Consider the following 25,660-nt stretch of genomic DNA (forward strand, 5'->3'; position numbering starts at 1 on the left):
GATGCCAACGGTTCTTATTTGAACTAAATACAAAAAAAATTGAAAGCGGATCTTTTCAGCGTTGCCAGATCAGCGATTGTGAATTTTGGAGACGAAGTAAACAGAATTGACAGAATAATTTTTTGTTTTGTTATTGATTTACTAAAAGTACCATGACCGTTGTTAAAGTGTAGCAAATACGTATAGCTGCAAGCGTTTTTGAATCTCTATCGTTATGGCTAGAGGTTGGCGGCAAAGTAAAAATCGTATTGTAAAAAATGTGTTTTGCCTTGGTTGTCTATTTGTCTTACCCCTTTTGGTACTAGCAGTTATCGTGTATTCAAAATCGAAAAATGTGGAATCCTTACCTGTGCCCAGGGAAGTTCCGGGTCAAAAATTTGATGATTCGTCTCAGTTTTACTTGATTGCACTGGTCATGAGTGATCCAACTAAATCAGCCACACGAAAAGCAGTTCGGGAAACATGGCTTTCCAACACTCACAAGGATGTGAAGCATTACTTTGTTGTTGGTTCCAAAGGCTTGGCACAAGATGTCCTACAAAATGTGCTTGAAGAAAGTTCTACTTATCATGATATGGTTATTCTTGAATCCCTAAATGAATCATATAGCAGCTTAACTGGCAAAATCTTGGCTGGATTTCAGTGGCTCCACTCTAACCATAATTTCACTTTTCTGCTCAAGTGTGATGATGATTCGTTTGTAAGAATGTCTCCTCTCATCGAACAGTTGCGTAAACAACCCCAAAGTCATCTTTACTGGGGATTCTTCAAGGGTGGAAGTAGTGTCTTTCAAAAAGGCAAATGGAAAGAAAATGATTGGTTCCTGTGCGACACTTATCTTCCTTACGCGTTAGGAGGCGGCTATGTCTTATCATCGGATTTGGTGGAATTCATTGCAAAAAACGCGCCATTGCTTCAACAATATAAAAGCGAAGACGTCTCCGTAGGAGTCTGGCTTTCACCGCTTAAAATACACCGAGTTCATGATGTCCGATTTGACACCGAATTTAAATCGCGAGGATGTTACAACGAATATCTCATTACACACAAACAAAGTGCCAATCAAATGCGGGAAAAACAAGCCAATCTAGTAAAGACGGGTAAATTGTGCCAGTCCGAGTTACGCGTCAGATATTCCTACAATTACAATTGGACTGTACTTCCCTCTAAATGTTGCAAGAACTTTGACCCTGAACTACCCTAGTCATTTGAATCAACTGTAAAAATACAATGTTCAATCAATCACCATCACCCTTTTTATTTTGTAATTTCACCATGTTATAACGAATTATATTTTCAGAACAAAAGTAAAAAACTTTTTACTTGGAATGGTGTGAATGAGGCAGTGAAGTACTTCTTTCCATTGGCAGACACTTCTAATGGTAACGTGGGTCCCATTGGTTCTTCCAAGCCATTGCACAATGTGTAATTCAATAATGGAAGACTTGTTTCAATCCTTTGGTGTAAGATATAGGTTAAAACCGAGTAATAAATTTACTAGAATTTATCAGACCTGGCTTGTGTCCGGTCACCACACGATTCAAAAAGTCGAAGCAAGATTTTCTTTACTGGAGCGTCCTCATTATCGAGCATCGGTTCGCAGGGTTTGACAGTTTCAAGAACGGTGGAAGTCGAATCCACAGTGAACCACGAACCAGAAACATTAGTGTCGTCTGCAATTTTGGTTGAAATCATCTCACAGTTAAAGTTATATGATTCTTTGATTACATCGAATCTCGATTTCAGGCCTGTAAAAACATAGTTTATATAAAAGTAACATGAAAGTTATGACTAAAAATTTAAATACCATGATGCGGCATTAATGCATAGCGGAAGAAGTGTTCTTGCATATCACAGTTAGCGTCTGGAGCTTTAGGTGACCGTAGCAAGGACATCGTGATTGTTTTCCCATGGACACTCCATCCGTACTTTGAATCGTTCAAAACAGATACACCCCATGCGGGTTCTGATAAGTCTGCCCATTTATGTCCGCAAACCTCAAACTTTGCTGAATCCCACGAAGTGTTCTAGAGACATGACAATTTCTCGTGGTATAATCAGATTCAGCACAAAATAAAATTGTATACTTTATGATTAGGCCGATTCAAGAATCCAAATTGAGTGTCAAATGATGCCTAAATAATATTTTAATTCGTTTCAAATGGTTAATTGCGGGTTTCAATTTGTAAACCTAATGTAATTTTCCCTTACCTGATTGGCGTGAACTTCAACAGGAAACTCGACTTTTAAAAACTTCCTATTTTCGGCCCATTCAACACGAGTTTCGAATTTAACGAAACAATCTACTGCGGTGATATGGATCTTCTGATGAACGTGACTGTGTTTGCCCACACTCTGGCTCCACTTTAAAGTCACCTTAAGCGGAGTTTCCAATTCTACATGAACTTCTTCTTCGGTGGACGAAGGACGATTCACCGCTTTTCTAGTTTCTATGTGATAGTCCATGCTATCCCATGCATCCCAATAAAGAGGGATATCATCAAAAAGAACAAGTTGATTTCCAAAAGATTGGGCAGGAATGACCTGGTTGCCACTAGCATGATGGATCATGGATATAATACGGCCACACGAATCAATTTCCACTGAAAACCATTGATTGGATATCTTATAGATTCCTCCCGTTTTATCTGTTAAACAAATGTTTTAAACTTTAGCTAATATTAAGAAACTAAAATTATGGCGAAGATACCTATAACAACAGGAGGAACACCACCGAGTTCTTTCACACACCAGCTCATAGGTTGGACATTGACGGCTCGAACCGCTTTCTCTTCCTCGTAGATTAAAGCATTTCTTGCCCATGGGAGGGTGTTCACGAACGAACGAGTAGTTAATTGTTGGTTGGCTTTGCCTTGAAGATAAGCAAAGCAGCGTTCAACAACTTCTTCTGCTAATTGGAGGGATTTTCGGAACCATTGCTTGGCTTCGGTATGCACCAACTCTATAGATGATCCCGGTAATACGTCATGAAATTGATTCACTAGTAGAAGTCGCCAAGCTTCATCTATGTTAGTTCGTAAGCCGACCACGTCCACGAGTGGGATCCGATCCAAAGCCAACGAAACAGCCAGTAGAAGTTCAGCATCCCGCAATTTATATTCACAGCAACGGTTAAATTTTTTCATATCAGCCTGCAAAAGATCCTAATAAAAATCTGCATTTTCAAGATTTAAGACTTTTCTTTACTTGAGATGTGTAAGTGCCGTTGTGAAGCTCTAAATAAAGTTCCCCAACCCAACGACAAAGCTGCGAACTTTCCGCTTCCAAATTTTCAAAGAATTTATTGGGTGTAGAATTCATTAGTTTAGGGACGCCATCAACATCCTTCGTGCGAAAGAAAAAATGTTATCTAGTATGCATCTTTAAAAAAAATATTTTATGTAAGCATACTTTTAATCGTTCCATGCGATCCAGCATCGGTTTGTGAGGTCCTCCACCGCCATCTCCATAGCCGTAAAGCATGACAGATTTCGTCACACGCCCTTTATCCAACAAGTTTCGTTCTGTTTTCAATGCTTCACTCACTCTACGAAATTCAGACGGATTACAGTTTAAGTTACGGCGACTGATTAATCAATAGTCTTACTTGCAGTTGGCCTCGTACGAATCCCCCGGTGGAAAATGGACCAGAACTGAAAAAATGCGTGAATACGAAGTATAAAAATTAAATCCCTGTGAGAATTTTTGAAAGAAAAATTAATAATTCTCACCTGTGCTCCCATCAAGTCCTTCCCACAAGAAATTGTGATGCGGGAATTTATTCACCAGATTCCAACTCAACTTCTGCGTCAAGAATCTCGAAATTCCAACATGCTGCGAATGGGTTCGATAATTAGTACACGAATTTTGGAAATATAACAAGGGTAATACCCTAAGAATTTGCGGGGTCTGTGCTGAATATCCGAAGGTGTCTGGTAGCCAAAACTCTTGCGATCGCATACCAAATTCTTTTATAAAGAATCGTTGTCCATACAAAAATTGCCGAATGAAAGATTCGCCGCTACATTTGAGGATCAATGATGTTAACTTGGCCATTTCGCTATGAATAAGTTAAAATGGACCTTGGTATGTTGCCGTCCATTTCCACCCATGTTCCACCAACTGGTATAAATCGGCCCAGATCGACGAAATGTTTAATCTCCTTGAATAATGAAGGGTAGTGCTGTTTCACCCAGCTGAACTGTTGAGCCTGAATTCAAAAGCCATCATTAAAAAATTGCAATTTTTTCTACTTTACGATATTAATAGGCATGGCCTGTTTGTATCTATGTCGTTGGCGTACTTGCGAGCAAACAAACGTCATTTCTGGATAGTCTTTCATAAGAGCTATCACTGATGCCCAACTCCTGGCGCACTTTCGGATCGTTTCATCGTATGGCCACAGCCACGCAGTGTCGATGTGACAATGACCCATTGCGTCTATAACATGTGCACGTTGGCCATTCCGGTGCTTGAAGAAGTCATTAGAGATGCGTTGAGCTTCACTGAACGAATTTCCGTGACGTTAATTCTTAAGTATTAAAATTCATCTGAAATATCGACTTACTTCCAATTATCGGCTTGAATGGCGTTTATAATTTGGTTGCCGGCGTACAAAGCTTGATAGCCACGACTGTCCCCCTTTCCATCTACATCTGTCAGTTCTTTGGCCATTTCAAACAACAGTTCGAGATCTATTAGAAGGCGATATGCAACCGTATCGCATACAGCAATGTTTGCCATTTCTAATGCATATTTTCTGTCGAGATCGGGAGCGTCTGCAACAAAATACCAATACACAAAGTTAGGTGCACTGAAATTGTTTTTTCCTCAATTAAAAAATGTTATTACCAATCATTCCTCCTTTGCCAGCTCCAAACATGCTTAAAATTTTCACAAAGATATGGTTACCAATTCATTTCTTCTACAGAAGATGTCAAATACCTATTACAAGCCATTTCGATGTAATAAACCATTTCCTGTCCTGTTTCTTTCCACTCCCAAGATTTTGAAATGATGAATTCTTCTCGTTTCTGGTGATCAGGGCTCCCAGTAAATCCCTAAATTATGGTTGGGTAATAATTATATAAATTTTTTAAACACAGAAATAACAGAACCAAATGCAGAAGTGGTTTATACCTGAAGAGGGTCTCCAAGTGAATTGAACAGTAGTGCCTCTGAGCTGGAATTCCATCGGAGATGAATTTCCTTGCCAGACCAAGATTCAGGGATCTTTACAATAACCTTTACAACATTAACAAAGTCTTTATGGTTGTAAAGTGAAATGATATCAATAAATTTGTAAAATTTTCAAAAGAATGTTTTGAAAGAATGGCAACACCTTGAACCAGTGGGTTGCCCATGTAGGACCAAAACACCTCCCAAGACAGACAGGAGTAAATGTTTGTTTGACAACTTCATCAAAGGACATTATCTTCCAGTGTTTATCCGTAGGTAAGGCCCAATGAAATATATCTGCAGTTTTTTTAAGGGGGAATCATAAGAGTAATAACTAAACGAATGTCTTTTCTCATACCAACATTCTCTTGCTGTGGGTAAATACGACCATACAAATTGACGTCAGTGAAGTATATTCTAGAAACAAATTTCTCAATGCGTTCAAGCGTTGTCCGTCGATTTTTATGTAGACTGGCCATTTCTGAAAACGCAGTTTAATTGTCCTGCAAATAGTGTGTATAACACGGTCGTCTAGCTCTCAGCTGGTCTCTGGCGGCCATTCCTTTCGTATCGGTGGTAAACAACGAGTACGATGGTTTCGGCAACCACAAACTGCATTTTACGCCAAATTTAGTTAGTAAGTTAGGAGATTTGGGATAGCGAAATGTAGAACTTGAGTCTTAAGCTAGTTCAAGTGATGCAATAGTTGCTTCTGTGTGAGTTTTGTGGTTTTGCCATCTTTTATCGATCATACAGAGTTTCTAGTATTATCCAAGTCAAAGAATTAGTTACTTTCCACGTCATGTCACGGCATATGTGACATTCGAATGGAGAAACCAGGTTGCTTAGGATTGAATTGAGGGTAAAACAAACCTGCCAAGCGGAAAGCTGTCTACCCGTTTAGAGAGCCGCCAGTCCGCCAGCGAGAACTCTCAATGGGGTCTTTTTTTATAGTTATTATTTATTTATTTTCCCCAAAAGAAAGAAGGCCAGTGGGGGACAGACGGCGCAGGTCGGCGCATACGATCGATATTGCCGATTCACAGAGCAGCTCTTCGGTGACGAACGGTTTTTCCGAGTTGAATACAGTCGTGGTACCGTCAGTGTTGGTCTCAACCCGCAGTAAGTTGTTTCATCGTTGTTGTTGAGGCGGCAGTTTTTCCAGAGCTTTTTTGTTTTATTTTATTTTTTGAGGGCACTTTGTTGATTATTTAACGCACGAATTAATAAACACAGTAAGGACTAGAGAAAGCATCGATCCTTTGTGTCATGGATCAATGTTATTGAGCTCTCTGAGTAGCTAAACGTCACACTTTTATCTCCAAGCCCGGTAAGCTCCCACCATCATTTGCCTTTATAATGTTATTCATTTTTATGACTTTACACGATCGAAACGTTTTCCTCTCACGATGGAAAATTTATAGAGGTTAAAGCTATTGTGAGAACATTAGGTATAAAACATACCATTTTTGTAAATGTGAAGCAAGACGAGTGGGTCGCATGGAGTGGGCAGTTCTTTGGGAAAAATGAAGTAGCCTTTATTATGCGCGACGGATTGCGTCCCGCATTGTCACGAAACGACATTCCGGCGTTGCCTATTGTTAAGTCGATCGAAGAGTAAGCGAAGACGAAGGGGCGTGAGTTTTGATTCCCCCCGGCTCTGGCTCGATTTAAAGATACAAAAAAGAAAGAGTAGATTCCTCGAAATCTTTTGTAGGAATAGTATTAATTGTATTACCGTCTTGATTGACAGGGTCGCTGCTGGAACTCGCGTCTGGATTGTTTGTTTTTTTCGATTGCAGCCGTTAATCAATCCAAAATGTCGTCCGTTAAAGTGGCCGTTCGTGTGCGGCCATTCAATAGCCGGGAAATCAACCGTGATTCGAAATGCATTATCGAGATGATCGACAACACCACAAGTAAGCAATCTAGAAAAAAGAAGCTTTGTTTTCATTAAATCCGCTAAACTTGTTGCCAAGAACACATGCTCGAGCTTCGCAGAAAGAAAGGCAAGTGACGTATTTCACCACCCACGCGCCTTTCTTTCTGCTTGGTTTTCTTGTAATTGGATGAAACGAAACGTTTGCCCTTTAATAAGTCTTAGCAAATATTGTCATCGTAACTGTTTATGATTCTGTCGCAGTCATTACCAACCCAAAGGCTCCAGCGGGATCCAAGGAGGCTTCCAAAAGCTTCAATTTTGATTACTCTTATTGGTCGCATGACGTGAGTTATGTTTTTAGTTCTAATAATTGCAAAGTACGACGGTAAATGTCAAGATGCCTCGAACGCTTATCGATTTTCTATTGCTGTCTTTTCTTTTAGCCTCAAGATTCCAATTTCGCACCGCAAATCAATGTCTACAAAGACATTGGTGAAGAGATGCTTGATCACGCCTTCGAAGGTAATAGACGGGTGTAAACCGATATATGTTAGTTTAATTATTTGCCTTCTTAGGTTACAATGTTTGCATCTTTGCCTACGGTCAAACGGGAGCCGGAAAGTCGTTCACAATGATGGGCAAGCAGGAAGAAGGCCAAGAAGGAATCATCCCACAATTATGTATGGACCTTTTCGGCCGAATCAATAGCGATACTAACGAAGATATTCAGTACTCTGTCGAGGTCTGCATTGTACATTGTTTCGAAATTGCAAAGTTGCAAAGTTCCAATTCCTTACAGGTCAGTTACATGGAGATTTACTGCGAGCGAGTTCGTGACTTGCTCAATCCCAAGAACAAGAACAACTTGCGCGTCCGAGAGCACCCTCTCCTGGGACCGTACGTTGAGGACCTCTCCAAGCTGGCCGTTACTTGCTTTGACGATATCAACGAGCTTATTGACGAAGGCAACAAAGCCAGGTCCAAAAACTAAGCCCGTCATCATTTGTCTTTAGCCAAACGCTCCTTAATGAGTATTATTACCAAACAGGACGGTGGCGGCGACCAACATGAACGAGACTTCCAGTCGATCGCACGCCGTTTTCACGCTCATCTTCACTCAACGCCGCTTCGATCAGACAACAAGTCTTTCAACGGAAAAAGTCAGCAAAATTTCTCTAGTCGATTTGGCCGGGTCGGAGAGAGCCGACGCCACCGGCGCCAAAGGCACGCGTCTCAAGGAGGGAGCTAATATCAACAAGAGTCTGACGACTTTGGGTAAAGTCATCTCGGCTCTAGCCGAAATGGTAAACTATGTTTACATCATTTTTTATAATCATCGCATTACATTTTTAATTAACTTTTTTCGCTTCCTTTTTTGCAAATGGAAATCAGACGGTAAAACCCGTTCGCTGATTAAATGAAACAAGACTTAACAAAATCCTTTTTTCAAAAATCAGGCGATGAAGAAAAAGAAGAAGGGCGATCACATTCCGTACCGTGATTCCGTGCTGACATGGCTTCTGAGAGAGAATCTCGGTGGCAATTCGAAGACAGCCATGATTGCAGCCATTTCACCTGCCGATATTAATTATGAAGAAACTCTCTCGACTCTCAGGTACGCAGACAGAGCCAAGCAGATCGTCTGCAAGGCTGTCGTCAACGAAGACGCCAACGCCAAATTGATCCGCGAATTGAAAGAAGAGATTTCACGACTCCGCGAACTGTTGAGAGTGGAAGGCATCGACGTCGAAGAAGGTAAATCCTCAAAAGATGATGTTAATTGAAACAAACCAATGTTTCCCAATGATGAGGTAAAAATCAATGGAAAAAATAGGTCCCGACGGACAAATCATACGGGTGCTCGACACCAGGGAAAATAAGGACCGTAAGTTTGCTGATGATTTTCCACATTTGATGGCAACTCATTTTGGCACGGTTTTTTGCTTACCAATAAGTTGCATTCTTCTTTTTGGGGCTTTCAATTGTTTCTGGGATTGGGCTTCTTTGTGTACCGTCTCCTTTCTGAATGCCATTTTTCTTTTGTTTCTCCGCAATGCAAGAGAATCGTGCGGAAAATGGCGGACAAGGGCCTACAGGAGCACCATCGGTAGGCGAACCACAACGTCCAAGACTGGCATCTGTTCCATCACGAGCCGAAGATGCTGTCGACCAGCTTCAAGAAAACGAGAAGCTGATTGCTGGTGAATTTCTTTATAAAACGTTAGAGCTTTAGTTTGGATTTAATTTGGCCATTTGCGATAGAATTGAACGAGACTTGGGAAGACAAATTGAAGCGGACAGAAATGATTCGGTTACAACGTGAAGCTGTTTTTGCCGAAATGGGTGTGGCTGTCAAGGAAGATGGAGATACTGTGGGCGTTTTCTCACCCAAAAAGGTACACTCCCATCACATCTGTCTTTTTGGAAGAGGCGTCTAACATTGCACATTCATTAACAGACACCACATTTAGTGAACCTGAACGAGGATCCTTTCATGTCCGAATGTCTGCTTTATTACATCAAAGATGGTATTACAAGAGTCGGATCGACCGATGCCTGCATTCCGCAAGATATCCAACTGTGTGGTCCGCACATCTTGAGCGAGCATTGCATCTTTGAAAATCGTGAAGGATTGGTTTTAATGGCGCCGGCTCCTGACGCTCTTTGCTACGTCAACGGTCGAGTCATCACTGAACCGGTTCTGCTACGAACGGGAAATCGTGTCATCTTGGGAAAGCATCACGTCTTCCGGTTCAATCATCCAGGTCAGCCTCGAGAGGCATCGGCAAAGTCAGCCAGTAGATCACCGGCGGAAACGCCCGTTTTGTTGGAGAATGTCGACTGGAACTTCGCTCAGATTGAATTGCTGGAGAAGCAGGGTATCGATTTGAAATTGGAAATGGAACAAAGGCTAATGGCCCTTGAAGAAATCCATCGGAAAGAGAAAGAAGAAGCCGACCAGCTCTTTGCTGAACAGCGGAAAAACTACGAAGCCCAGATTGATGCTCTTCAACGCAAAGTGGAAGAACAAACGATGACCATGTCGTTGTACAGCACTTGTACATCAGACGACGCCATCGACGACGCCATCTTTGTCAATCCCTTGTTTGAAGCCGAATGTTGCTGGTCAGAGCGCCAATATCAAATGGCAGCGTGGGGCTATCACAAATGGAAGTTTCACCAGTTCACTTCACTCAGGGATGATCTGTGGGGTAACGCCGTCTTCCTCAAAGGTATTTGCATTTGTCTTGTTGCATTCACTCGTAAGCGTTTGATCCATTTCTTTCTTGCAGAGGCTAATGCAATTTCGGTAGAATTGAGGAAGAGAGTAACGTTTCAGTTCATATTGTTAACTGATACGCCCTATTCGCCGTTGCCCAGAGAATTGCAAGATCAGCACCATCTAGCGGCTTCATCGCCTACTCTTCACAGGATCTGCGATCCTTGGTCTCAGGAATCTTGCCGACGCACTATTGTCGCTGTTGAAGTGCAAGATAATCAAAACGGAGCCGTTCATTATTGGAGTCTGACAAAGCTACGTCAGAGATTGGAACTTATGCGCGAAATGTGTCGCAATGAAGCGGAGAAATCGCCAAGCCAATCACCCGGATCAGCTCCAGCAATTCAAAATCAATCGGTGGACAACTCAACCATCAGCGGAAATGATCCGTTCTACGATCGTTTTCCATGGTTCCGGCTAGTCGGACGAGCGTTTGTCTTGCTGGGCAGCTTGCTCTATCCTGTTCCGTTGGTTCACAACGTCCCCATCGTTAACGAGAAAGGTGACGTGAGGGGATATCTCCGGGTGGCCGTCCAGGCTGTGCTGGACGATGAAAATGGCGACTATTCAAGCGGAGTCAAACAGTCGGCTAGGATTTCTTTCGCTGAGAGAGAAAGGAGTCAAACACTTTCGCATTACTTGGATGACCAACAAACCAAAGAGGCTGAAGGCGAAGAGGAGGAATGCCATCGAGTCGTCGAAGGGCATGGTCGGGGTGAGGATTCCAGCGGAATAGAATCATCCAGTCAAGACGAGCAACAAGGTGAAAACGACGTTGGAAAGGATGTCGAGTCGGTTTTGGCCGGACATTTGTCTGTCGGGCGGGATTTTACATTCCGGATTACGATTTTGCACGCGGTCAACATTCCCATGGAGTACAGCGACATCTTTTGTCAATTTCATTTTGTACATCATCAAGACGAGGCCTTTTCTACCGAACCGATCCGCAACAATTCCGCTAACCGGGGCAATGGCGCTCCCCTCAGTTTCTACCACGTCCAGAACATTACCGTCAAAGTGACAAAAACTTTTGTCGATTACCTTCGCAGTCAGCCGCTCGTCCTGGAGGTCTACGGTCATCTGCAACAGTCCCTTTCTCGCGATAGAGCCAGTTCAGTTGGTGTCCAATCCAGCAGCAATCGTCTGCCACCCAAACGGATGCTTCCGCCTCTTTTGCCCGTCAGTCAGCCCCTCCGTTCCACCAAATTCGGAATGCTTCCTCCGAGTCCTACTTCTCAGGTGGATGTTAAAACTGTCCGTTTTCATACAGAGAATTTAATTAAACTTGCCTTTTCGTCCAAGGTGGATGCCAAACACGACCTGTTGGTTTGGGTAGAAATCCTGGAATTAGCGTCAAGTGGTGAATACCTTCCGGTGATGGTAGAACGGAATCCGGATTTGCCTTGTCGCAGCGAATTTATCCTTCGCCAAGGTTTGCAACGTCGCATCCGCATCACCCTCGTTCACGAGGTCACGGAAGAATTGAACTGGAACGACGTTCGCGAACTGGTTGTGGGACGAATTCGCACGGGAGCTGAGTGCGATAACGGCGATGAAATTTACGAGAATGATATGTCGGTTGTCTCTTTGGGGCTCTTCCCTGGCGAAGTTCTCGAATTTCCAGGTGACACGCGCCATTTCTATCGGTTTGAAGCCGCTTGGGACTCGTCGTTGCACAACTCCGTGCTGCTCAACCGAGTCACGCCCTCCGGCGAGCACATTTACTTGACCATGTCGGCCTATGTCCAGTTGGATAATTGCGAACAGCTGTCCGTCATCACCAAAGATCTTTGCGTCACCATTTTAGGTCGTGATGCCCGCACAGGGACCCGTACCATAAAGGTAAATCACGTGTTCGTTTGATGAAATTTATCGTTTCAAATAATGTGTCCATTGAAGCAATTCTTCCGGGGAAATCGACACTCTGAGTCGACTCGGATGTCGGGCATCTACGAAGTCCTGATGAGACGCGTATCGGGTCACGGCAACGGCAATGGAGCAGGCAGTCCCGGTATCCAGAGAAGGCAAAGACGCGTCATGGATACGAGCGCATGTTACGTACGCGGTGAAGAAAATTTGGATGGATGGCGTCCTCGTGGTGATTCGCTCATCTTCGATCATCAATGGGAACTGGAAAAGTTGTCGCGTTTGGAGGCAGTCGGTCGGACCCGTTATTGGCTTCTTCTGCGTGAACGACTTGGACTAGATGGAAAGACAAATGCTGCAGTTTCCAGCAAATTATTGCGAACTGTTGGCCAAGATATTACCAAATCTGAAAAAGAAATGTGTAATATGATGGCCAAAGCTCACACAAATGAGATCATTAAATCACCGTCTGCTCCTCCATCGCCTCCCTCCGTTCCTGTTGCTGGGTAAGTCTGTCGTAGTTCCAATGTGATTTAGTCCATTCATTTTTTGTAAACTTCAGGAACAGACCGGATGGCATTGATCCTTATCAATCGTGGCAGATGACGGATCGCGAGAGAGAGATATCTACCAAATACATCAATTTAATCCAAGGGAAACGCATTCGGAAGGACCCTTCCTTACTCTCTCTTACTCCGCTAGATGGCAGTAATAACACAATGGCCAATACCAGCAACCCGCTATCGCCTGAAACGCCATCTGGTAACGGTCCCGCACTCTACATCCCTTCGCCAGGCCAAGAGAGTCGGGCCTTTATTCCCAACGCCTCTTACACCGTCGATCCGCAAGCTTCATCCGCCAGCACCAACAGCTGTTTCGTCGCCGATATCGAGGAGGTGCGCGTCAGTCCGGTTGTCTCTAGACGCGGTCTTCTGAGTGTCCTCGAAAAGGGAGCCTTGGGCTGGGTTCGCCGTTGGGTAGTTGTCCGACGACCCTACGTCCTTCTCTACAAAGACGAGAAGGACTGTATCGAGCGTGGCCTAATTAACTTGAGCACCGCGATTGTTGAATACTCGGAGGACCAGGAAGATGTCGGAATGGTCAACGTCTTTAGGTATAATTCCGCATTGTGTTTTACCTCACTTAATACTCATTTCTGTCCATTACAGCGTCATTACGAAGCATCGCCAGTATTTGATGCAAACACCATCCGATAAGGAATTGTACGATTGGTTGTACGCCATGAATCCGCTGTTGGCTGGCCAAATCAGGTGACTTTTGCCACCACCATGACATTTGCCACTAAGCTAATTCTTCTCCCTTTTTTGTGATATTGATTACAGATCACGATTGGCACGCTGCCAACCAGGAGTGGTTCCTCCGAATAAATTAGTAGCGTCCACTTTACCATTAGCAGCTAATTAATAGGTTCAGCCTGAAATTCCTTAGACAATGGCTTCTTGAATGAGACGTAATAAGGCTTCCTATACTGCAACAAGAGAAATGATTAGGTTCAAGAGAGAAATGAAAATAACGGGATTTGCTACCGTATGTATGTGTGTATGGGTTGGTTGTCGATCTGTGTTTCTTTTCCATCAATGATCTCGCTGGCGTTCGCCTTTTGGTCCTGTTTCAAATAAGTGTGAATTGCTTGATTTCAAAGCCCTCCTTCACTTTCTCGTTATTAACTTATTATTATGTACAGCTACAGCAACCAGCAAGCAGCTTTCCTTGTCTTTTTTTTTTCGCCATCACTAATATTGAATCAATGTTTCCACGGCTATTTTGCTTTTCTTGCTTTGTTTACATTTTCTTCTTGGTTCTCCTCGGATAGGATCCATTATTCTAAAAAAATAATACTAATAATACTGCAATTATTGTAACGTGCACTTTTTGTGCTCGAGGCTTTCATCTCATCGTTCACCGCGTCCGTGCTGCTGTGGTGGTTTGCCTATTCTAAATTAATAAGAGACCAAAATAAATAGTCACGTGGTGTCCAAGCGACTCCTCTTCATTTCTTAGTCCGTGGAACAATTGGAAGGACATTATTAATTAACTATGACATTGATCCATCAATAGCAAACATATGGAATGCGAAAACTTGGGTGGAGATATACAGCCTAGAAAAATCATTCACGCTGATACGGTTAGATTAAATAGTTAATATCAAAGGAATAACCATTTACAAGTCGTTTGGTACCTTTACGAATTTTTCCTGATTAATTTGGCAATGGAGATCCTAGAGAGTAACAGTGTTTATTAGACTATATCTGTTTGCTTGGGGAAAATGGGATGCGGGACTACAAAATGGAGTCCCGGTTATAAAATTTAGTTAAACATTAGTAGAAAAATGACAAAGAAATTTTAAACAGATGGCAAAAGCGAAACCGGGGCTTTAGCTCCATTCAATCGATACTTGCCATTTCTTCTTACTAGCTTTCTTGTTCCAATCGCAAACATTTTGACGCGATAAAGACTGACATTCCCACAGTTTGATCACTCGGAGAGGATTGCTGTCATTCATGAGTGCATCAATTCCTAATTTTGTTATCGAATTGCATTGCTCTAATTCCAAATGCTCCAAATTTTGGAAATGATGAAGATTCGCTGCCTTTTTGAGAACCTCGTCAGTGAGCGTAACACAGTCTTTTACATAAAGGTGCACAAGTTGTGGTGATGATAAAAGAGAAGGAAGGCTTTCCGACGGAATAACAGACGTTGCCCAAAGATGAGAAACGCACACAAGATGCAATGACTCGAGTTTCATCAATATTGGCTCTGCCTTGATCGGTTTCGGGCTGAATGGTTTCCGCTCTTCTTCTGGCCAGGCAATCGAATACGAATGATTCATCACCAGGAACAGAAAGCGAAGGTTAGGACAATACTCGGTGATGGCTCGAATGTTGACACACGGAAGTTCCGCCAAAGTCAGGGAAGTTAGAGATTTTCCGAATGCTTCTAGAATGGGGGCCACACCACCGTCAAACGTTATTTCACATTCTTCACCTCCTCCAAGGCTGAATTCCTGCAGTTTTTCCAGAGAGAGGAGTCCAAGTAAATCAACGTCGGTCAATCCTTCTTGCGTCACAATCCGCACTTTCATGACAGAAGAGCAGAGTAACGAAGCTAGTCCCAGGCTACCACTCTTATATGGCGTACAAATAGATTCGTTTGTGCAGTGTAGGTCGATCAGTGCATATTTTTGAATGTTTGGAATGTTGTCTTCATTCGGTGCTAGATGCATTTCTGCCAAAGCTTGGACAGAAGAACAACATTCAAAGACCTTTAAAATAGGTAAGTTTTCTAGGGCAATTATGATGCCCTTTTGCGTAACTTTGGTGTAGCTGATCATCAGTTTGTGAATTAATTTACATTGTCCTAGTCTTTTATCTTCCTTTCCAAGATCGTCAATGCTGAGACACAGTCCTTTAATACCAGCATCTGTCACTGGACAACTGGTCACATCCAATTCTCTAAACAAACCAGAATGGTTATTTTCTCACATTATTAATAGTAATTGAAGCAACATTTTACCTTAAGTCTTTGCAGTAAGCCCCAAGGACATACAAGCAACTGTCACCTGAACTTGTGTTTGAAATGTCTAATACTTGCAAATTTTCGAATGTAGGGAGGAAATTCTGATAAACTTGTTTGGAGATTTTCTGACAGCCACTTAACTTTAAAGTCTTCAGTTGCTGCAAGAGAAAATCATTGTTCATTAAATCCACAGCTTAACTCAGAATCAAACACAGTACTTACTGGGCATCTAATAGATGCAAGACGGAGATGACAAGCGATTTCATCTCCCTCCTTAGAAAGATTCAAGGCATTGAGTTGTTGGGTAATTAAAAGCTCCAAGTGATGCTTCTTTAATCGCTTCTCATCTCTTAACATGTCAATTATCCGAACCAGTAGTCTAGAAGCTGGCAAAACAATAGAGAATTTTTAGGCTTACAGGGTAAATTTGGTCTGACCATGCTTGGTGACTTACGCAATGAATCAAACGGACCGATGACATAGAGGTAAAATTTCTTTTCTTTGCCGTAGGTTTCAACGTAATGCTTGCACCATTCATCTATGTTGCGCGTCACATTCTGTAAACAACTTTCCAATAAAGTTTTGAGATTTGTTTTTGCTCGCGGCATAGCAAGCTGTTCGTGTTAGGCAAATGTCTTCAAACAGGTAGGTAGGTATATATTTAACGTACGACTAGAGCGGCTGTAAATGTCTTCAGACAATTTCAACTAATGAAATCGCCGGTTAGCAGACGTATGACAAAGAAAACAACAATGGTTCGGCAACAAAGATACCTAAAGTCTGAGACGTAACAGTTACATTCGTAAACAAATATGATGTAAACACAGCTACCCTCACGGCAGTCGTGGAGCTGTTCTTCGTTGTAGCTGCGGTCATCTATTGTGACGCAACACGAACAGTGCCAGTCCACATTATGACCTGTTGTGACTTGAATCAACCACGCAATCGACCGTTATTGATCTCAACCAGCGAGTTATTTCTTTTTTTTTAAATTAAAGTAATTGTTGCAACCTATACTTTGTATAAACATGTACTAGAATTGTTTGTTCTCATTTAATTAAATTTCATACTTAAAAAAAAATCGATATAAAACCTTCGTTTTTCGTTAAAAATTTAATGCTATCGAGTTCACGTACCGTGCCCGCCATTGTCATGGTAAACATTTATCGTGCTATATAAACCATGTCGGTGGGGTAGCATAAATTTATATATAGGACCCATGGGCATTATGCTTGCTTGTATACAAATAGCTGAATTATCAGCATCTAAAGGGACCCCAATCTACATTGTTGACCTGGGAATATATTCCTGAACTTCCAAGCCATTTCACCCGAAACGAAATAAATCCACACGCCTCTACACGTCAAGCTTTCAAGCGTTGCCGTGTTGCATAACGTGATGAATGGTTCTCAACTTTAACAAACGTGATGAATGGTTCTCAACTTTAACAAACGTGAAATCATTCAACGCCAATTCTGAACTTTTTATTTTTTAAGTTTAATTAAGAGCAACGGTGGGTGGTTGATGTGCTTCCGTTTCATGAACAGTTAGAAACTAGTGTTTTATCTATTTCACTTCCAATGCGAATTTTTGTTCTAGAACAATACTAGTCTTCATAAATACGATGAACACGCCATAGCATCCTTCACCTCTTAGCAAGAGTTTATAGATCTCTCGAAGAATAAAGTGAACACCGAGTATTGACTCGTCAGAGTATTGATCCAGCTTTATGCTATATATGATCGAAGCCGTGCTGATGGTGTGGCGCCCTGCGTGAAGTGTATGTCTTCCGGCATCAAATTGGTTATTCCATTAGGTCCAAGAGTTTCACGAAAGCAGAATCGAATCATCTTTCCCGAGGGGCCTGACGATATCAATACAAGTTTATCGCTCGTGCTGGCTATATTACTGTTCGCATAGTAGCTCTAAATCTTGGATGAGGTCGTTGTGTCCAAATACGTGAATGCATCCTCGAAAAAGTAGGATAAGCCCAGATTTGACGATACCGACAGAATTCGATACCGCTACGGATCTTTGTCCTCGAATCGTTTTAGTTTGGCAAAAGCAAATCATGCCAACCCAAAGTTTTTCTAGATCGGAATCAATTGCGTATAAAATAAGTTGAGCTTATGTCATCGGCTGTCTAGACTAGCAACGAAAAACTTCGTTATAACAATACTTTGCACATATGTTTACGTAAAAACAAAACAATTATGGGTCATACTGTATGGTGTGTATCGTACATTATCCAATGGTATACGTTGAGTATGTAGCAATTACAGTATATCATCCACCGAAACAAGTTTAATATGAAATCGGAAAATAACGGGGGGAAAACGAGGTAGAACCATCAAGACCAGAAGATAAGATAAAAGACTAGTAATGAAATTATGTGGACAAGCGAGAAGCGTCAACAATCGTACCAATACCAAATGCTTAAATTGTATACTAGATTACGTGTAAGGTATTTCCACTCTTATTCGCGTCGCTTATGTACATCGGAAAGTGTGTCGAACGAATGAGAAACAACATAAAAAGGAGGGTGAACGCAATCAAGTATATATAAATTAAGATGCTGGCTAGTATTGTTTTCCAAATAAATGGACCAGTGAACGTGCAATCCATTAACTGCGTCTTGTCTAGTAAAACGCTGAGAGCATTAGAATGATGACATTTCATTTCAAAGTCTTGCTGCTAGCGGTTAACGTTGAAACAGGAGGGATTTCGGTTGGCAAAGGGTCGGTCGTTTCAGTTGCGTGATGTGGCTGTTGTTGTGCCAACTGCTGAGAATGAACGCCACTGGGACCGTCGACGCTACAGACGGATTCTTCGACGCCGGTTTCCTCCACATTGTCCGGTTTCCTTACGGTCCTACTACTTTTGCTCTGTCAAACGGGAATTGAGACGAAGAAAGTAAAAGATGAATCAAGAATGTAATGTAGATATTCTATACTACGATCAATATTGCCAGTCTGCATCTGAGTTTTTCTTTGAAACAAAGCATGTTAAGTTTGCTTCAAAAAGAATTCAATGTGACGCTCGGGAATTGAAGGTAAAATATCATTTTACACGTCGTCCCATCTACGTCAAACAAAGGACCATGCAGTACATTTTGACAGATTAACTTGACAGTTTCTAGATGGATTTCGACGTCTAGACGTGGATTGTTACACGAGAAAATTTTAAAAATACAAAAGAATGCAAGTTTAAGCTGCTTAAAAGCTGCCTGAGCCCCTGTACCCATTAGAAATACAAAATTTAAATCACATTAGTTGAGTGTACCTTTTCTCGTTGAACTCGACTTCTCTGTAAACGTTGACACGATCCAGGATGCAACACGTACAAAGAAAGAAACAAAAAATGTTTTAAAAAATTAGGTCCATTGGGTAAAGCTGTGTTTTGTTTCTCATAAAATTTAACCACGATATTTAAGTAGCTCGTAAGGGAAAATGAAATACAAAACCTGTAGAGAAAACCGGCGGTGAGGAGGTTTACGGCCACCCCGTCTTTTGCTGATGTGCGGATTGTCTTTGCGCAACGTCTTCATTTTAAGAACGTGCAATTGAGTGTAGACCCTTTTGAGCTCTTCCTGTTAAGTCAATCAATATATATTTTAAATAAAAAGGAATCATAGCTTCGTTCTAAGAGCCTTTTATTAAAGGGTATAAAATGATTTTACTCGAATGACTTCAGGATCCATTTGTGACAGGTCAACGTTGCCAAGATCGACTTCACCATTGGCCGAGATCATGGCCGGCGCATCAGTTCCGGCTCCATCACCCTCGGCTGGATTGTTTTTAAACATGTTTGAATCGCCGCAAGGAGCAGATTGACCGCGTTCGAGCAAATCACCTGCCACACCAATCCCACATTCGATTTGACTAGTTTGATGTTGCATCCTTTGGAGATCCTTGTTGGACGATTGGCGACAGATGAAGAAGATCTATGCCAATTCAATGAAACAAGAATCGCTTAAAATGTGTCAGTTATAGCTGTTTCCCTTTTTTTATTTTACTTTCGGTCCGAAAATGATGACGAGAACAAGCGTAGTGGCTAACTGACTGCGCGCAAACTCCAATAAGAAGAGATGATCCGGATACTCTGTGATCCAGGCGATGCGACTGAGGACGGTGAATGCGACCGAGGCGCAAAACTCGACGAAGATGGCCAGGAAGAGACTAGCAATTGAAAATAGAAATTTAATGTTTATAAACTCTGTAAGCAGAATGCACAGTTTCCTTTTTAATCGGCTATTAATGTACGTTACCAGAGTTTTTCGCCATGATGGCTGGCGGCGTTCCGCGCGTTCGAACTTATGTACAAGCCACACAGCAAAAAAAGGAATTCGCCTGCATTAAGAACGTGAAGTATGTACAGAAAGTTAAGTTTTTATTTTTTTAAATTTTTACGTGTTATTCTAAGTGGAAAACATTCGGCATATGGCGTGCGCAAAACATCAAAAATTAAAACCGAAAAACATTAACTGCTCATGACGTTTACCTGCCATGTTGACGTAATGCCACCACAGCTGGCGGCAGACGGTGAAGTAAGATCCCGAATTGACTTGAAATCGAACGTAGAGCAAACTATTTCCGCCGGAATGGCCGCCGTCTGGCGTAGCGTTCACGTCGCAATTCGGAATAACGTCAGTCTTGTTCGTCGCGTTGTTCGGCTGATTGGCTTCGGCCGAAACGGTAACTGTGGTACGGGTATCATTATCTGCATCGAAATCAGGAGCAAACATCTCGGTCGTCGTGAGGATGGAACGCTGAAGAGGGTCAACGTCGTCGTCATCGTGACCAGTCGCAGCCATATTCGAGTGTGATGGATCGATGAATCCGCCGAGCACCGTGCCACGTCTCAGTACGCGAGCCTTTTGTAGGAGAAACGATGCATTGCTGTTGCGGATGCTGTCCACACGGACTCTCACGCCGACTCGGCCGCTGCTCGTCTCCCCGGTCCCTTTGATACTCTTGGGGAAAAGCAGATGGGTGGAACGCGAATGGTTCGACGCCGATGGGAAAGCAACGCCATCCATCATTGCCGATTGGTCTGCAGCCGTATGATCCCATACTTTCCAAATGGAGTGTTCGTTGTGCTCGCTGTGCTCCAGTGTGGAAATGGTACCAGAAGCCAGGTAGACGCTGACGCAGGTGATCATCACCGCCCAGTACTTGAGCAAGTCCTTTTCACGCACCACCCAACGGTGAGCTTTCCGCGTCCGGAATTCCACCAACAGTCTAATTCCATTAAACGTTAAAAAAAAAAATATATACTGTAAATGTACGGCTGCGTTTTGAATTGTTACCGGTAGATTTTCAAGATGATGGTGCCATAGCAACAGGTGAATCCGAGTTCTCGTAGCCAAGGCTCGAGCAGGCAAAGATCGGCCGAAGATTCGAAATAGCGCACCACCACCTGATTTTCAATTGTAAAAGAGTTTTTTTTATTTTTAGAAAAAGAGGAGAAGATGGACGTAAGATCTGCATACGATGGAATAGAGAAGCAGCGCGCCGATGAGCATTAATTCCAGGAGAATCCAAGCTGATCCAGCAATAGCCTGTTCCATTCAAAACAAACACGATTGTGACGGACGTCAACCAAATGTTAAGTCGATGTCTATCCCTATCGTTCTAAAACTAGGTTTAGAGTCAGAAATACACGGATAGCATCTGAATTCGGGATCTCATCATGTCTAGAATGCGATCAACTGGCACGAGAAAGTGAGCCAAGGGCCATCGAGACAATGACGAGCGTGCGTCACCAGACATTTCCAATGACGGCCACGACAACACCCGAAACTTGCTGCAATTCACGAGCTTTTTTCTTTTTCATTATTACTTCCCTCTGAGATGGATTCGGTGGTCTACACAAAGCACAGCCCCTCTCTTTTATATCCGGGTTAAATATATAGAATAAATATCCTCAGATGGATGTCGGTTGCCGACAATTGTCGGGCCATGCGATGGGGATCAACAATTGGAACGGAATAATCGTCTTGTGTGCGGTCAATCGTCTACGAGTTTATCGCGTTGCCAAGGCTACTACATCACGCAGGAGAAGGTAATGCGTCGGTGATGATCCGCAAGTAATACGCAATCGTCTAGAGCATATTGACCTGTCTACTTCTTGTCTAGTGCGTGCGTGTCATTTACCTTGTATTTGCGATAGCGAAAAACGACGAAAATCAGGAGAAGGGCGATGAGCATGCAGCCGGCCTGCACCGAGATGGCAATCGTCCGTAACAGATGGTCGTAAAGTTGTTGTTGTTGGTGATCTGGTTGATGGTTGTTGTTTGACATTGGCGAACAACCGTCGTTCGCCGCTCCGCCGCTGCTGTTGCACGAGATCATTATGCTGTCAGGGACGCAGTCAATCAAATCATAACAACATCTTCAAAAGAAATCAAAACATGCAACGTTTGGCTGCTGTTGTACTTGTTTGTTTGATGTGTCGCACGTTCGAGAGATGGTGGCAGAACAGAAACTGGTTGCATTTGGATTGAATAATTGAAGATCGTCGGCGAATCCATCTTCGCGTGGCAATCACGTCATGCGATTCACGACCCTGTAACCAACAAATAAACTGTATACCTTCGTCGCGTGTTAGCGTCATTTTATTTGAGTTGAATGCAATGCCTGAAAGACTTTCAGTTCGCATTATTGTAGATAAAACAGTGTCTCTCTCTCCAATGCTTATTTCTACTTCGGTTAAAGTGTCTGCCTAGATCCTAGATTTGGCGCGTCAATGCGGTAAAGTGGATCTCCGGTTTTTTATCTGAGAATTTCATTGGCATTTCATTGGCATTTCATAGGCATTGGCTTTTAGCCCAGTTATGGCTGAAATTATACAGAGTGGCGGTGCGAATAGATTTCGCGCGATTGCACTGAAACCTTTTGACATTTGAAACCGAGTGCGTTGCGTTGCTCGGAAATGGCATCCATGCACGGCCATAAATTTTTGAACGCTATCTCCTACGCGCTTAAATCCTATGTTTTTCCAAAGAGGAAGTAAGAAAATAAAATGAGACGTCAGTTTTTACTTGTACGCTTCAAAATCTGTATATAAAAACAGACGATACAGTATCGATTGCACACAGCATACGAAGCCCAGCTTAGGTGGCGATTTACGCAATTATTGCTGATTAATGATGATTACGGCGCAAAGTTTGAATCCTACACAGAGATAAATCCTATAAAATAAATTTGCTCTTTTGACGTTAGGTGATGAAACGACTGGATGAGAAGAACTAGGAGTCATTCTAATACACTGTCGTATACACGTATGTATATAAAAACTCACATCAAAAAGGCTAAGATCGATAGTACCAGATGCCAACATGGATGCCCTGTACATTCGTCTACGACTACTGTCGGCAAGCGATGAAGTTGTGTACAAACAAGAAGAATCACAATGGTTCTATTATCCCCAGATTTGTCGCACAAGATGTTTAGACTACGAATGGAAGCGTTAAGATGTACCCATGGAAGTTTTTAAATCGATCAAACAAGATAGTGCAACTCGAGGAAGAGATGCAGAGAGAGAATCTTATTGGATGAAGACGGCGAATAATCTGAACATTGTGACCCTACGGGTAGGCGAGAAAGTCGGCGAAAGTAAACTCATTGGATCTATCTAAGCCGCTTGACTTTATGGGTGAAAAGGAGGCCTGTAGAAGAGTTGATAAGTAGGACATCTTAAGGTGGGCAAGACAAGATTCTTCAATACAAATGAACAGTGCTGAGCTGTCGGATAGTCAAAAATGACGAGGAAGCGGAAGATGTTGTAAGCTCTGTGCATTCTACTCTGCATCTACCCTTTTTCATTCTTCAACAAGAATGATTTAGGCAGGAGACAATTTTATTATAAATAGCGTGGAACTCAATAACAGTACATGATGCATAGAATCTTAAATGGCAGCATTGCAAGAGCTTTTCTTTCAGGCATCTGTTTGATGCACAAAGTACAGGCCAACCATTTTATGCAGCAAATGTGCAAAAGCAAAAAAGAAAAAATGCATTATCAAGTTTGGTCTTATTTTGTGCAGCCACAAGCAGCATCTGCTCCGTCTACAAATGGGGGTTTGTCTAATAAGGATGCGGCAACCGCAAAAGACATCAAAAGCCGTGGCTGTTGTTGTCGGATAAAAGAGTCAGATACATAATGTACTATAATGCGGATGCCACTGTTTGTATATGAATAAGCCTCACAGGCATGACGCACAAGGCCCTTTAAATCTATGCATATTGGCGGGGGTGCCTTAAGTATACGGCCAACCCATTATGAACCGTCGCGTGCAGCTGGATATAATGGAACACTGACGTCTACGCAGAATTACTTTTCGTTCGCAGCAAGAGTTCCCGAACGTTGCGTCAAGTCAACAAACTAAAACCTAAAGGATCAAACCAACGGGTTTTTATCGTTGGCTGTTAAGCGTTACCGATAAAATTGAACCTGTACGTGTATAATTACAAACTCGTCAAACGAACAACAGCTGAGTATTTCTCACCGAATATCATCAACTGTTCCATTTTCGTTTGACGCTTTTTTTTTCCGGGGAGAGGGTGAGGTTGTGCTATTTAGCCGTCGCAGCAAAAGCCTTTTCTTTACATCATCAGAAACCCTTTTTGTACGTTGTCAAGTAATGTTCATCGAATGACAAATGTGCAAAAGCGTAATCAACGCGTACCCACGTGAATCTATTATCCGTATAGACGTTCGGATGAGGAATGGTTAATTGAAAGGAGATCATTAGTAGCTCGCCGTTGATAAGACAAGGCCAACAGCAAGAAAATGGTACGCTATGGATCGATGTAAATCTTGCCAAGCCATACATGTACACACACAGGTAAAAGAAAATTTTCTATGCGCAGGAGCGCAAAGCGTATTTGACGTTATCCAATGAAACCCTCTATTAAAATGAATTCAACTGATGGTTCCATTTTGCGCAGCTCGCTCGAAAAAAAAAAATGAATAATTAAACAAAAAGGCACCGAACCGAACGTGCTGAGACAAGAAATCCATTGTAGTCTAGACTCTACTCATCAAAATATGGGGGGGGGGGGTTGCATTTGCAGCGTTTCCGAAGGCAACGACCTGCACGGGCTCAGCATGTCGTTCACGAACAAAAAATGCAGAATAGCTAATTGTTGTATTTCGTTGTTCTCGCTAGCGGCAGGAAAGGGAAAAAGATCGGTAATATCATAGCACCAGCAAAAGATATGGGCCGTTCACAAGTGCATTGCACGTCCATCCACTTTCCAACAACGAGCTCCTGCTGCTATCGCAACAATCCGGAAGCTGTCGGCCGTGTATGCACAGCAGGAATGCGGCGGGGTTAAAAGCGTGCACTTGCCAATTCCGTTCGCTGTAATGAAAATGCGACGATTGGATAGATGAAAAAGGCAACTTTAAAGGCAGCCCTGCGTTGCGGCAGAATATGTTTGGTTGCAATGGATGTTCACCTCTAGTAAGATTTGATGATCATCGCTACGTAGTTATGACAATTTACGCTTTTAACCAAACAAATGGGGAATCCTATGAATAATTAAAAATACAACTAAGAATGCAGAAAAAAAAAAGAAGCCCTAAAAGAGTGCGTGTCGTGGGCAAGAGTCGATCGATAGTCATCAACAAAACACGGAGAGGGCATCGGGAGATGCCATCATCCAAGTTTTGTTTTCCCCCCAAAAAAGTATGGGTACATACAAAAGTAAGGCTCACATTTTTCTTCACCTTTTCTTTTCTGTATTTCACGCCCATCTTTTTCGTTCCTGCGCACGTCGGAATCGTAAAACACGCCATCAAACTTCCACGGACCGGGACTCTTTCGTGTCAAAACAAATAAAAAAAGTAAGAAATGAAGGGGAAACTAAAAACTAGATGAATAAATAAACGAGCAAAATATTTGATGAGTC

General features: G+C 42.4%; 6 protein-coding genes across 7 annotated transcripts in view; 2 read left to right on the top strand and 4 right to left on the bottom strand.

The window, feature by feature from the left end:
• Positions 1-25,660, bottom strand: part of LOC130692072 (ATP-dependent RNA helicase WM6) — a 45,871-nt gene that overhangs the window by 3,067 nt on the left and 17,144 nt on the right. The window lies entirely within an intron of this gene.
• On the top strand, positions 97-1,242 carry LOC130692077 (beta-1,3-galactosyltransferase 6). The gene has a single exon (XM_057515155.2). It carries the CDS (start codon positions 215-217, stop codon positions 1,202-1,204), a length of 990 nt encoding a protein of 329 aa, XP_057371138.1. The 5' UTR covers positions 97-214; the 3' UTR covers positions 1,205-1,242.
• On the bottom strand, positions 1,236-5,756 carry LOC130692062 (alpha-mannosidase 2C1-like). The gene is made up of 19 exons (XM_057515134.2): positions 5,537-5,756; positions 5,342-5,475; positions 5,140-5,244; positions 4,945-5,060; positions 4,852-4,883; positions 4,568-4,778; positions 4,304-4,505; positions 4,083-4,210; positions 3,892-4,021; positions 3,732-3,834; positions 3,608-3,653; positions 3,412-3,547; positions 3,208-3,345; positions 2,711-3,152; positions 2,212-2,648; positions 2,088-2,135; positions 1,808-2,027; positions 1,514-1,748; positions 1,236-1,456 (listed from the first exon to the last, which is right to left on the bottom strand). The coding sequence occupies exons 1-19, from the start codon at positions 5,655-5,657 to the stop codon at positions 1,297-1,299; spliced, it is 3,144 nt and encodes a 1,047-aa protein (XP_057371117.1). The 5' UTR covers positions 5,658-5,756; the 3' UTR covers positions 1,236-1,296.
• Positions 6,338-14,206, top strand: LOC130692084 (kinesin-like protein unc-104). Its single transcript, XM_059496594.1, has 18 exons — positions 6,338-6,508; positions 6,932-7,097; positions 7,322-7,404; positions 7,504-7,582; positions 7,636-7,802; positions 7,860-8,038; positions 8,109-8,364; positions 8,518-8,815; positions 8,895-8,945; positions 9,121-9,261; positions 9,323-9,456; positions 9,519-10,293; positions 10,354-11,579; positions 11,643-12,182; positions 12,240-12,712; positions 12,769-13,320; positions 13,376-13,477; positions 13,550-14,206. The coding sequence occupies exons 2-18, from the start codon at positions 6,998-7,000 to the stop codon at positions 13,629-13,631; spliced, it is 5,238 nt and encodes a 1,745-aa protein (XP_059352577.1). The 5' UTR covers positions 6,338-6,508; positions 6,932-6,997; the 3' UTR covers positions 13,632-14,206.
• LOC130692068 (uncharacterized) lies at positions 14,200-16,515 on the bottom strand. The gene is made up of 4 exons (XM_057515144.2): positions 16,198-16,515; positions 15,966-16,129; positions 15,741-15,901; positions 14,200-15,679 (listed from the first exon to the last, which is right to left on the bottom strand). Exons 1-4 carry the CDS (start codon positions 16,349-16,351, stop codon positions 14,602-14,604), a joined length of 1,557 nt encoding a protein of 518 aa, XP_057371127.1. The 5' UTR covers positions 16,352-16,515; the 3' UTR covers positions 14,200-14,601.
• LOC130691957 (uncharacterized) overlaps positions 17,962-25,660 on the bottom strand; it is a 45,902-nt gene continuing 38,203 nt past the window's right edge. For both annotated transcript variants that reach the window (XM_057515002.2, XM_057515003.2), the window contains 11 exons: positions 22,181-22,310; positions 21,899-22,100; positions 21,235-21,303; positions 21,052-21,161; positions 20,244-20,983; positions 20,011-20,092; positions 19,759-19,921; positions 19,423-19,686; positions 19,207-19,332; positions 19,026-19,049; positions 17,962-18,628 (listed from right to left, as the gene is read on the bottom strand). In XM_057515002.2, the coding sequence (XP_057370985.1) occupies positions 18,419-18,628; positions 19,026-19,049; positions 19,207-19,332; positions 19,423-19,686; positions 19,759-19,921; positions 20,011-20,092; positions 20,244-20,983; positions 21,052-21,161; positions 21,235-21,303; positions 21,899-22,100; positions 22,181-22,275 (2,085 nt within the window). In that variant the 5' untranslated portion in view covers positions 22,276-22,310 and the 3' untranslated portion in view covers positions 17,962-18,418. The remainder of the gene's footprint in view (positions 18,629-19,025; positions 19,050-19,206; positions 19,333-19,422; positions 19,687-19,758; positions 19,922-20,010; positions 20,093-20,243; positions 20,984-21,051; positions 21,162-21,234; positions 21,304-21,898; positions 22,101-22,180; positions 22,311-25,660) is intronic.

Source organism: Daphnia carinata, chromosome 1 (assembly GCF_022539665.2).
Source record: "Daphnia carinata strain CSIRO-1 chromosome 1, CSIRO_AGI_Dcar_HiC_V3, whole genome shotgun sequence".
Taxonomy (NCBI): Eukaryota; Metazoa; Arthropoda; class Branchiopoda; order Diplostraca; family Daphniidae; genus Daphnia; species Daphnia carinata.